This window comes from Pseudophryne corroboree, chromosome 1 (genome assembly GCF_028390025.1).
Source record: "Pseudophryne corroboree isolate aPseCor3 chromosome 1, aPseCor3.hap2, whole genome shotgun sequence".
Taxonomy (NCBI): Eukaryota; Metazoa; Chordata; class Amphibia; order Anura; family Myobatrachidae; genus Pseudophryne; species Pseudophryne corroboree.
In genome coordinates, this window is record NC_086444.1 from 248,672,571 (window position 1) to 248,685,500 (window position 12,930).

Consider the following 12,930-nt stretch of genomic DNA (forward strand, 5'->3'; position numbering starts at 1 on the left):
CTCTCATCCTGTTACCCACTGTCCTTGTACTCCATGCCCCCAGCGTGAAGAAAACGAGGGCGTGACTCATGGGTATGGCATTCTCTGTGAGGCCAAACCCCTTGTTACAAAGCCACACCCCTTTCACAGGAGCACATGTGCCGAACCCCCCACCCTTCCTTCCCCTATTGTGGTGCCCCCCCTGTCATTTTGTTCTGGATCCGCCCCTGCTGTGCTGTCACTCCTTATGGTGGTAATAATTCCCTGACACTAAAAGGTTAATCCTCCGGGTTTGAAGTCCCAGCTTAGTATGAAAGGTCACACAACTGCACTCTGCCCGGGCAATAAACAGCGTCTGCAGAAAACGGGGCAGACGAGGACAGGAGGAGACTACTGCTGCTGCTGCTGTTGAGGAGGAGGAGGAGGAGGAGGAGGAGGAGGAGGAAGGGGCCACTCACAGTGACAGCCAGCCCACTATCAGAGCGAGGCTTGGTACGCAACGCCAGCTGCTGCTGCTGTAGTGTAGTGGGTCTATCAGACACCCGTGTACCGGCGCTGTCACTGCTGCTGCTGAACACACTGCGGGCGACATGGGCTCTCATACTCTGCGCTTTGACGGGCGAGTGGTGCTGGTCACCGGGGCGGGTGCAGGTGAGCAGACGCTGCTATGGGAGTGCTGTGTGTACAGAATGCAGTACAAGGGGGTGGGAACAGTGTAACTTGCTGTTATTACAGTGCTGAGATGTTGCATTATCCTAGATAATTAAGTTATATAGTACACACTGGCATACCTTCCAACATGACTCTCTCCAGGAGAAACAGAATGCTCTGCTCCTGGACTTCCCTTTTTGATTGCCATTACTTGTACTGAAACACCTTTCTTATACCTTAACCTGTTCAAAACAGGTGTCGGCAATCATAAATTAAGAGAAGAGACCAGAAGTATTGTGTCCCTCCTAGAGAGGGTCATGTTGGGAGGTATGAACTGGTTTTATTAGCTCACCTCGGACTGCTTACTTTTGTAGAGCTGGCCACACACGAGACGATTTTCTGCACGATTTTAACGCATCAGAATGATAAATTGTGCAGTTTCCACGAACGATAACGATCTGATGCGTGGTCCTGTAGCTTCAGATCTTCCCTACTACAGGGAAGATCTGTCAATCTCGTTAGTGATAGGAGTACAATATATATATAGTATCTTGACACACTATATGGTTAGGTTGCTTGTAAAAAATGAACACTTTTGCACAATATCGTTTGTCCAGTACTGGCGGTGGAGAGCTGCCGGGGGAGTTAGTGACATTGCATCATTTGCGAGTTGTCTCGTGTGTGGCCAGCTTAACAGTAACCACACTGTGTGATGCTATGCACATTTGATGGGTGGTATTCATGTGACCGGCGGTCGGGAGACCGACAGTCACATGACCTCCTCCAGCATCCCGACCCCTCACTATCCTGATGGTCGGCATGCCGACCAACAGGGACTATTTCCACTCGTGGGTGTCCACGACACCCATACCGAGCCCGCAAGGGGCTTGCTGTACTCGCCCCTCCCCGCTGGGATCCCGGCGTCGGTATGCTGCCGAGATCCCAGCGTCGGTATGCTGACCGCGGGCTCCTGACTGCCGGTCAGCCATACTACACCCCATTTGATACATCTAATGAAAGTGTTATGGTGGGGAGTTGATTCTGTTACTGTGCCAGTCAGTTTTGGTCATTTCATAACATATGGCCTAGGACACTGGTTCACAAACTTTTTTCAGTCACGGCTCCCTAGAGTATCACAATTATTTTCACGGCACCCCTAGGCCAACAGTTTCTTATTAAAAAATTAAGACAAAAAAAATTAAATTAAGTAAATTGTGTTTAAATGTCAGGCATGTCCAAACTGCGGTCCTCCAGCTGCTGTGAAACTACATATCCCAGCATACCCTGACACAGTTTTGCTGTCAGAGAATGCTAAAGCTGTGTCAGGGCATGCTGGGATGTGTAGTTTCTCAACATCTGGGGGGTCGCAGTTTGGACATGCCTGAGTTATGTGGTGAGGGCCAATATCACTTCTGTTTGTTCACATATTTTATGATTGGTAACCACAAGAACTGGTTTTGCCTATTACACTGACCATAAATTTGAATTGGTCTTGGACCTCAAAAGCGAGGCACCCCTGCAAGTGATTCCACTGTGATGCGTCACCCAGTTTGGGGACCGCTGGGAAGCAATCTACCTGATTGCACCGTACCCCCATATGTTGTATGCTTGGTAAAAACAAAACAAAATCTGAGATATATGCATTTAAATGGGAGCATCAGTGCCATTCCCCTGCACAATGATCCCTATGGCTACATGCATTTTTGATTTGACCAAGCTCTGAAATGTATCAGTATATTTTCATCTGCATGCGGATCTTACTGATACCCCTTTCACACAGAAAGGCAAATTCCCGCATGAAGAAGTTCTACCTGGTGATTTGCTGATAAACACAGGTCCTTTTTCTGTGTGAAGAGGTCAACCCGGGATGAAATTTCCGGGACTTCGACCCAGGAATTTACCAAGGTTGGAGACCCGGGAATTTCAACCCGGATGACCCCTTTCACACAGATGAAATACCTCTGTTGATCCGCAAACGTTAATTTGCTCATCTGTGTGAAAGGGGGATCAGGCAGGGACCGGCAAACCTACCCGGAACTGAAATGCCAGGTGAAGCCGGGATTTATAGACCTTTCTGTCTGAAAAGGTTATGAGAAACAACTGCAACATATATATTTACAGCTAATGGTGAGTACACACCAGACGATACGCCCCCATGAGGGACATTGCTTAGTGTTTCTCCTTGACTCCTGAGTGGCCGATATTGTGCTTACACACGGAACGATATCACTAACGATATCGTTCAATGACGTCATGCTGCATCTGTCCCGAACATGAAGTTTTGGACGATAAGTGCAAATTGAGCTGCATGCACTGGCGATGGAGGGGGCTGATAATGATGCGCGGGAGCGTGCTTCGTTCATAGCACACACATTGGTCAATATTACAAATGATATCGCTCAGAAGGGTGAAAATGAGTGATATTGCTTGTAATATAGCATAGTATGTATGCACCCTTAGTCAGTTTAATGACACTCCTCACAGATACAGCACTACACGTCCACTTTATAGTGTTCACTCTAGGAGTGAAAAGGGGCAGGGCGCCGGACTCCGGGGGCACATGTACGCGCGCGGCCACGCAAATTAGGGGGAGTGGCCACCCCTACGTCATTTTATGGGGCGGTGCGGCCCACAGATGCTACTATAGAGAGCGTCTGTGGCCGGCGACGTCACTGTTGGGGGCGTGCCCAGCACCTCTGTCGGTGCTGGGCTTCCACCAGTCCTCTCCCAATGCGTGAATGGATGCCACGCGCATGCGCACGGCATCTATACACGCCAAGAGGGCAGGAAGCGGGCGGCTGTTCTAGCAGGGCGCCGCAAAACGGGCAGGGCGGGTTTTGCCTGCTAAAAAACGGGCAGGGCGCGGCGCCCTGCTAAAACAGCCTAGAGTGAACACTACTTTAATGCCCTGCTTATACAGTAGGTGCTGCTTTCACAATCTCCCTGATATGCTTTTCCAAAAGTAGGCAAGTATGGTCTGTCTATCTATCTATCTATCTATCTATCTATATATATATATATATATATATATATATATATATATATATATATATATATATATATATATATATATATATATATATATATTGTGTGTGTGTATGCGTGTATATATGTGTGTAGTTGTGTTATTTGTGTTGGTGACTGTCTTACCTTTTAAAAGCCATAAGTGTGGCAGGTAAGCTCTAAACCAGAAAAGCACATTTTCCTCTATGAGACAGCAGTTGCCAGGTTTCTATAAAATCTATGTGAAAGTTTGTGATAGAGTAGGACTTGCGGTGAAATGGGGTCCCGTGGAGTGGGCCGCAAGCTTACATGCATTGTACAAGAGAGTGCTGGGTTTTCTGTTTGGTATGTGTGTGTGTGTATAATATATATAAATAATACCCTTAAGATGCAAGCAGCGATGCGCTCGAATTTCAGCGAGGAGGGGGTGGGGGGAGGACCTGGCATGCGGGGTGGCCTTGCCCTGTACTGGGCGGCTCCCCTCATGCTAGAGAAATTGTCTTGCAAAACTACAACTCATTTATTAGGCCAGGCATAGCCAACCTGTGGCTCTCCAGCTGTTGTGAAACTACACATGCCAGCATGCCCTGCCACAGTTTTAGCATTCCCTAGTAGCAAAACTGTGGCAGGGCATGCTGGGATATGTAGTTTCACAACAGTTGGAGAGTCATGGGTTGGCCAGGACTGTATTAGGCCCTAAATTCACACCCGCTCAGACAGATATGGCTGGATAAACACTAAATTCACAAAAGGCAGAAAATCACACTAGCCACGCACCCAGAAGCCAGATCCACTCTGACTTCACACATATGCACCTGGATCTTACTGTACTAAACATCCATAAAAAGTCAGATCCACACCAAATGTACACAGAAAAAATACTTTGCATTTTGTCTTATACCCAGTATCCACAGTGAGTGGACATCCTTTACTTTAGGCAAGGTTCCATAATCTGTACACATTTCCATTTAGCTTTAAGAAACAAAATAATATTTAAACCGAAATTCCCATCTGACGTGAGTTGCAGCAGTGCAGAAAGAGCAAAGTTTATTTTGCAATCTTTTCTGTGAGTTTTCTTTATGACTTTTTTTTTGAAAATTGTCTGTCTGAAAACCATGTTTTTACGGATTGGAAGGTTCCCGACAGGTCTGTTGAAATAGTTTTCATTTAGAGATATATTGTACGTGAACAGCTGGATGAATATGTTGATGATTTTAATGTTAAAGGAAAAAAAAAAAAACAAGTTACTTTGCACCTTGGTAAAGCTATATTGCACTTCAGGTGGGGCAGATTTACAATATATAGAGAAATTTATATTTGAGAGGATTTGCCCTAACTCAGATCTAAATTGCAGTGTAAAAATAAAGCCTTACCGCATTTGTGGCTACATGCAAAAGCGGGATGTGGTCAGGATGCCGACAGTTGGAATCCCGACACACGGGCAAAATGCTGACGCTAGAATACCGACACCTGGCGTCCCGTTCGTAAGTATACTCCCCACTGTAGTGTTAGCCCTCGGGAAGGGGGGAGGTTAGGTTTAGACACACTCGGGGACGGTTAGGCTGCGGGGAAGGGAGGGTTAGATTTAGGCTACGGGGAAGGGAGTGTTCGGTTTAGGCACCACCGTTGGGGGTTAGGGTTTAACTGTGGGAGAAGGAGAGTTAGGTTTAGGCTGCATGGAGGAGGGGGGGGGGGGGGTGTGTTAGGTTTAGGCACCACCAGGAGGGTAGGATTAGGCTGAGGGTGCAGGGGAGGGTTAGGGTTAGAGAGGTATTGGAGGAGGGTAAGTATACTTACCTACCCCCTGTTGGGATTCTCTCCATCGCGAAGCTGCAGTCGGTATTCTGACCGCCGGCATCCTGAACACAGGTCAAGCATATCACACCCGTAAAAGCAGACCGTATTTACTCTGCATGCAACAAAGAAACATGTATCTGCGGCTCTTGCATTGCAACATGGTTTGTGGCAGGTACAAAGTTCTTTTTTCTTTTTTGCTTTGATTCCAACTTAGTTAGCCCCAGAGTGTGTTAAATTGTGAGTTTTGAAAATAACGTATCAGTTTTGCCTATATCTGAAATTAAATGATTACTGTATTTAAATTATAAATTGCTTTGAATTGTCTGTACCTTGTCATATTTGCCATTTATAATTAGTCTGTTAGTAACTGTTTACGACTTTACGTCTGACTATTGAGGTTTTTTTTTTTTTTTTGTAATTCTTTTATATACCTGTATAATTTTTCAATCATCCTTTCAAACAAGTTGTTTTTCAGTTTCATAATAACCCATACCGCCTCAGAATTGTTGTTAAATCCTATTTACCTGCCGAATGGGAATTACTGTAATTAAAACTTCTGCAAGCAATATTAATTGGAATGCCTTGTTTCAGGTTTGGGGAAAACGTATGCACTGGCCTTCGCTGAAAGAGGAGCTTCTGTTGTAGGTAAGAATGACAAATGCTACACTCCCCCCCCCCCCCCCTCCACTGCTTGTTGTGAATGTGACCTTTGAATTATAGATACGGACATAAGTTTTTCAACTCAGAGTTCACAACTAATCTAATTTTTGATCAGACTTTGATTGCAGTCTGGGAGCATAGTGCAAAACTTGCTAAAATGTGCTTTATTAACGGAGAAAGGGCACATAATAGAAGCAACTTTCACCTATATAATAAACTACGTACAGTAGAGGTAGCCAATTTACTATGAACTTGTGGCATCAGCCCTGCAAATCTATGCACAGTCCTAAAGGTAATTTGCTATTTGCAAAAAGTGCGGCTCTGCAATGCTTATGTATGTGTGTATAAGTGTTGCCACTAGTGTACCTACTACACTCTCACTTTATAATCTCTGAAAACATCCCCAGAAAATCAGTGTTTCCTTACATTTGTGGGTAGGCGGATTGTTTGTGCTGCATATGTAGATCACATAGACAAGTGTGATAGTTTCGTCAATTGCCTAGAGCCAGAAACTTTCACATTGCCTACTGTATATTCACCAATAGCTCAGAGCCAGTAACTGGCACAGCGCCTATAAGCATGAGTACTCCAGAGCCAATAACTAGCACAATGCATGTATCAGTCAATAGCCTAGAGCCAATATCTAGAACAGCTCCTATATTTATCAGTAGCTCAGTTCCAGTAACTAGCACAGTGCCTATATTCAGCAGTAGAACAAAGCCAATAACTAGCGCAGTGCCTATAAGCATTAGTGGCTCAGAGCAAATAACTAGCACAGTGCATGTATTCGCCAATAACTAGCACAGTGCCTCTAATCATCAGCAGCCCAGAGACAATAACTAGCACAGTGCCTCTAATCATCAGCAGCCCAGAGACAATAACTAGCGCAGTGCCTATAAGCATTAGTAGCCCAGAGACAATAACTAGCACAGTGCATGTATTCGCCAATAATTAGCACAGTGCCTATATTCAGCAGTAGCCCAGAGCCAATAACTAGCACAGTGCCTATAAGCATTAGTGGCTCAGAGCAAATAACTAGGACAGTGCATGTATTCGCCAATAACTAGCACAGTGCCTCTAATCATCAGCAGCCCAGAGACAATAACTAGCACAGTGCCTATAAGCATTAGTAGCCCAGAGACAATAACTAGCACAGTGCATGTATTCGCCAATAATTAGCACAGTGCCTATATTCAGCAGTAGCCCAGAGCCAATAACTAGCACAGTGCCTCTAATCATCAGCAGCCCAGAGACAATAACTAGCACAGTGCCTATAAGCATTAGTAGCCCAGAGACAATAACTAGCACAGTGCATGTATTCGCCAATAACTAGCACAGTGCCTATATTCAGCAGTAGCCCAGAGCCAATAACTAGCACAGTGCCTATAAGCATTAGTGGCTCAGAGCAAATAACTAGCACAGTGCATGTATTCGCCAATAACTAGCACAGTGCCTCTAATCATCAGCAGCCCAGAGGCAATAACTGTCACAGTGCCTATAAGCATTAGTAGCCCAGAGACAATAACTAGCACAGTGCATGTATTCGCCAATAACTAGCACAGTGCCTATATTCAGCAGTAGCCCAGAGCCAATAACTAGCACAGTGCCTATAAGCATTAGTGGCTCAGAGCAAATAACTAGCACAGTGCAGGTATTCGCCAATAACTAGCACAGTGCCTATAATCATCAGCAGCCCAGAGCCAATAACTAGCCCAGTGCCTATAAGCATCAGTAGCCCAGAGCCAATAACTAGCACAAGGCCTCTAATCATCAGCAGCCCAGAGACAATAACTAGCACAGTGCCTATAAGCATTAGTAGCCCAGAGACAATAACTAGCACAGTGCATGTATTCGCCAATAACTAGCACAGTGCCTATATTCAGCAGTAGCCCAGAGCCAATAACTAGCACAGTGCCTATAAGCATTAGTGGCTCAGAGCAAATAACTAGCACAGTGCATGTATTCGCCAATAACTAGCACAGTGCCTCTAATCATCAGCAGCCCAGAGACAATAACTGTCACAGTGCCTATAAGCATTAGTTGCCCAGAGACCATAACTAGCACAGTGCATGTATTCGCCAATAACTAGCACAGTGCCTATATTCAGCAGTAGAACAAAGCCAATAACTAGCGCAGTGCCTATAAGCATTAGTGGCTCAGAGCAAATAACTAGCACAGTGCATGTATTCGCCAATAACTAGCACAGTGCCTCTAATCATCAGCAGCCCAGAGCCAATAACTAGCACAGTGCCTCTAATCATCATCAGCCCAGAGACAATAACTAGCGCAGTGCCTATAAGCATTAGTAGCCCAGAGACAATAACTAGCACAGTGCATGTATTCGCCAATAATTAGCACAGTGCCTATATTCAGCAGTAGCCCAGAGCCAATAACTAGCACAGTGCCTATAAGCATTAGTGGCTCAGAGCAAATAACTAGGACAGTGCATGTATTCGCCAATAACTAGCACAGTGCCTCTAATCATCAGCAGCCCAGAGACAATAACTAGCACAGTGCCTATAAGCATTAGTAGCCCAGAGACAATAACTAGCACAGTGCATGTATTCGCCAATAACTAGCACAGTGCCTATATTCAGCAGTAGCCCAGAGCCAATAACTAGCACAGTGCCTATAAGCATTAGTGGCTCAGAGCAAATAACTAGCACAGTGCATGTATTCGCCAATAACTAGCACAGTGCCTCTAATCATCAGCAGCCCAGAGGCAATAACTGTCACAGTGCCTATAAGCATTAGTAGCCCAGAGACAATAACTAGCACAGTGCATGTATTCGCCAATAACTAGCACAGTGCCTATAAGCATTAGTAGCCCAGAGACAATAACTAGCACAGTGCATGTATTCGCCAATAACTAGCACAGTGCCTATATTCAGCAGTAGCCCAGAGCCAATAACTAGCACAGTGCCTATAAGCATTAGTGGCTCAGAGCAAATAACTAGCACAGTGCATGTATTCGCCAATAACTAGCACAGTGCCTATAATCATCAGCAGCCCAGAGCCAATAACTAGCCCAGTGCCTATAAGCATCAGTAGCCCAGAGCCAATAACTAGCACAGTGCCTCTAATCATCAGTAGCCCAGAGCCAATAACTAGCACAGTGCCTATAATCATCAGTGGCCCACAGCTAGTAACTAGCACAGTGCCTATAAGCATCAGTAGCCCAGAGCCAATAATTAGCACTGTGCCTACAGTCATCAGTAGCTCAGAGCCAATAACTAGCACTGTGCCTATAATCATCAGTATCCCAGAGCTAGTAACTAGAACAGTGCCTATAATCATCAGAAGCCCAGAGCTAGTAACTAGCACAGTGCCTATAAGCATCAGTAGCACAGTGCCTATAATCATCAGTAGCCCAGAGCCAATAACTAGCACAGTGCCTATAATCATCAGTGGCCCACAGCTAGTAACTAGCACAGTGCCTATAAGCATCAGTAGCCCAGAGCCAATAACTAGCACTGTGCCTATAGTCATCAGTAGCTCAGAGCCAATAACTAGCACTGTGCCTATAAGCATCAGTAGCCCAGAGCTAGTAACTAGAACAGTGCCTATAATCATCAGTAGCCCAGAGCTAGTAACTAGCACAGTGCCTATAAGCATCAGTAGCCCAGAGCCAATAACTAGCACAGTGCCTATAATCATCAGTAGCCCAGAGCCAATAACTAGCACAGTGCCTATAAGCATCAGTAGCCCAGAGCTAGTAACTAGCTCAGTGCCTATAAGCATCAGTAGCCCAGAGCCAATAACTAGCACAGTGCCTAGAATCATCAGTAGCCCAGAGCCAATAACTAGCACAGTGCCTATAATCATCAGTGGCCCACAGCTAGTAAATAGCACAGTGCCTATAAGCATCAGTAGCTCAGAGCCAATAACTAGCACAGTGGCTATAGTCATCAGTAGCTCAGAGCCAATAGCTAGCACTGTGCCTATAATCATCAGTAGCCCAGAGCTAGTAACTAGAACAGTGCCTATAATCATCAGTAGCCCAGAGCTAGTAACTAGCACAGTGCCTATATGCATGAGTAGCCCAGAGCCAATAACTAGCACAGTGCCTATAAGCATCAGTAGCCCAGAGCTAATAACTAGCACAGTGCCTATAAGCATCAGTAGCCCAGAGCTAATAACTAGTACAGTGCCTATAATCATCAGTAGGCCAGAGCTAGTAACTAGTACAGTGCCTATAATCATCAGTAGCCCAGAGCTAGTAACTAGCACAGTGCCTATAATCATCAGTAGCCCAGAGCTAGTAACTAGAACAGTGCCTATAATCATCAGTAGCCCAGAGCTAGTAACTAGAACAGTGCCTATAATCATCAGTAGCCCAGAGCTAGTAACTAGCACAGTGCCTATATACATGAGTAGCCCAGAGCCAATAACTAGCACAGTGCCTATAAGCATCAATAGCCCAGAGCTAATAACTAGTACAGTGCCTATAAGCATCAGTAGCCCAGAGCTAATAACTAGCACAGTGCCTATAAGCATCAGTAGCCCAGAGCTAATAACTAGTACAGTGCCTATAATCATCAGTAGGCCAGAGCTAGTAACTAGTACAGTGCCTATAATCATCAGTAGCCCAGAGCTAGTAACTAGCACAGTGCCTATAATCATCAGTAGGCCAGAGCTAGTAACTAGTACAGTGCCTATAATCATCAGTAGCCCAGAGCTAGTAACTAGCACAGTGCCTATAATCATCAGTAGGCCAGAGCTAGTAACTGGCACAGTGCCTATAAGCATCAGTAGCCCAAGGCCAATAACTAGTACAGTGCATGTATTCACCAATGGGTGTGTATAGTGTTACCGGCGATCAGGAGACCGCCGGTCAGCATACCGACACCGGCATTACGGCAGCGGAATGCCGTTGGGTGAGTATAACAAGCCCTTTGCCGGCTCGCTACGCTCGCCACACTGCTGGCTCGGTGGTGACCTGTGGTCGCCATGGGTTCTATTCCCACTCTATGGGTGTCGTGGACACCCATGAGTCGGAATAGTCCCTGTTTGTCGGCATGCCGACCATCGGGATTGTGAGAGGGCATGATTTATGGCCCTTTCACCAATAACCCAGAGCTAATATCTAGCACAGCGCCTGTTGTATATTCATCAGTAGCACAGAGCCAGTAACAAGCACAGTGCTTATATTCATCAACACTGTACTGTCATCATATCATGATAATATAATTTAGCATATTTTTATATATAGATGCAATTGTTATTCTGCTACCCTTATACAGATGTGTCCTCAAATATCTAGCCTCAATATGCTATGCAGCGGGAGATGCCTGGCGTGAGTGAGCTGACAGGTCCCGTGCAACTCGGTTAGAGCTGGGCGTCTTTTTTTGTTGTTGTTGTTGTTGTTGCAGAAAATATGTCTTATTCGCATCACTATGTCAATAAGATGCACAAGCAGACTCTGCTGATTAAAATTATAAACGACATGCCTATATTCTGTGTGCGACTGCACCTGTATCTGCATACGGAATGTTACGTTAGGAAAACACTGATTAAAATGGACGGAGAGAGGAGAGTCACTCTACTGTCTCTGCCCTGCTGTCTGATACAGCCTAGGAGGTGGCCTAATGTTCACTCTCCTCAGCGGGTCTATTATTAGTAAAACTGGGCTTACACTATACAATTATCTGTCAGATAATCTGCCAGATCTGGCTGGTTGGAATGAAAATCTGGTAATGAATGAGCGCAAATGACAATTGACCATTTGCTACCAAACACAGTAAAATGGACAAAACCTGTTGTCATTTGCTCTCATCCATTACCAGTTTTTCATTACAACCAGGCAGATTATGTGACGGATAATTCTATAGTGTATGCCCAGCATTAGGGGTCTATTCATGAAGCAGTGAAAATAGTGGAGAAGTTGCCCATGGCTACTAATCAGCTTCAAAAGAATCCTTTATCAAGTACATTCTTTAAAATGTAAGGGAGATGATGATTGGATGCCATGGGCAACTTCTGCACTGGTCTGTTTCTCCACTGTTTTTACTGCTTCATGAACAGCCCCCTTTAGACTCGAAGTAGCCTGCTCCTGCCTCGCAGCAGGAGCGTTTTTTCTCCACGTTAGGTGGAGTTTTAGTACATGCACCTGTGAGTTTCTAGGGTGTATATAAGCTCCTCCCCTTCAAACCCTTCCTCAGTTTAAACTTAAAAAGCTTTAATGATATGTTGAAAGATAAGGATAGGATAAACTCTTTCTCGCACACACACATACCAATAAGGGAGGGTTAGAAGTGTCCTCCAGATGGACTTGGAGAAAGAGATTTAACGTTAAGCACCAAAAATCTTCTTTTCTCCATCATCCATCTGGGGGACCCCTCTTGACCATGGAGATGTATAAAAGCTGGCCCTAGGGGAGGACATGTTCATCCTTAACTGAACCAATATTTCCAGTCAAAGGAATATCCCTGATTGCACAATGATGACTATACTGTATAATTCCAGTGAATAGATGAACGGAGGTCACTGTAACTGCGCTGTATTACTGTGCTGTGAGACTCATGCTCATACTGTGCTGTGGGACTCTATGCCGTGGTGCTCACGAAATACCAACTGAGTGAGTAAAATAAGATAATATACTAACTAGGATAGATCGTTCCACACCCTCATGTCTGCTGAAGTGTGGCCCTAATCCGTCTGGGTGTAATCTGCCTGGAAGCTGGCCAGTTTCTTTCCTTAGTGTCCAAACTATCGGTTTGCCTTATACGGGCTGGCCTCTCCAGATGGGATTTTGTCAAGATGCCAGCTGTCGACATCCTTGCAGTCGAAATAAATGGGTCATGATCCCAGCACCGGAATTCCAACAGCCGCCATCCCGAC

At 45.2% G+C, this 12,930-nt stretch overlaps 1 protein-coding gene across 1 annotated transcript in view; it reads left to right on the forward strand.

The window, feature by feature from the left end:
- The first annotated feature begins 402 nt into the window (after window positions 1–402).
- Window positions 403–12,930, forward strand: part of HSD17B4 (hydroxysteroid 17-beta dehydrogenase 4) — a 566,121-nt gene continuing 553,593 nt past the window's right edge. The window contains exons 1-2 of the mRNA XM_063964187.1: window positions 403–630; window positions 6,022–6,075. Coding sequence (XP_063820257.1) covers window positions 570–630; window positions 6,022–6,075 — 115 coding nt within the window. The 5' untranslated portion in view covers window positions 403–569. The remainder of the gene's footprint in view (window positions 631–6,021; window positions 6,076–12,930) is intronic.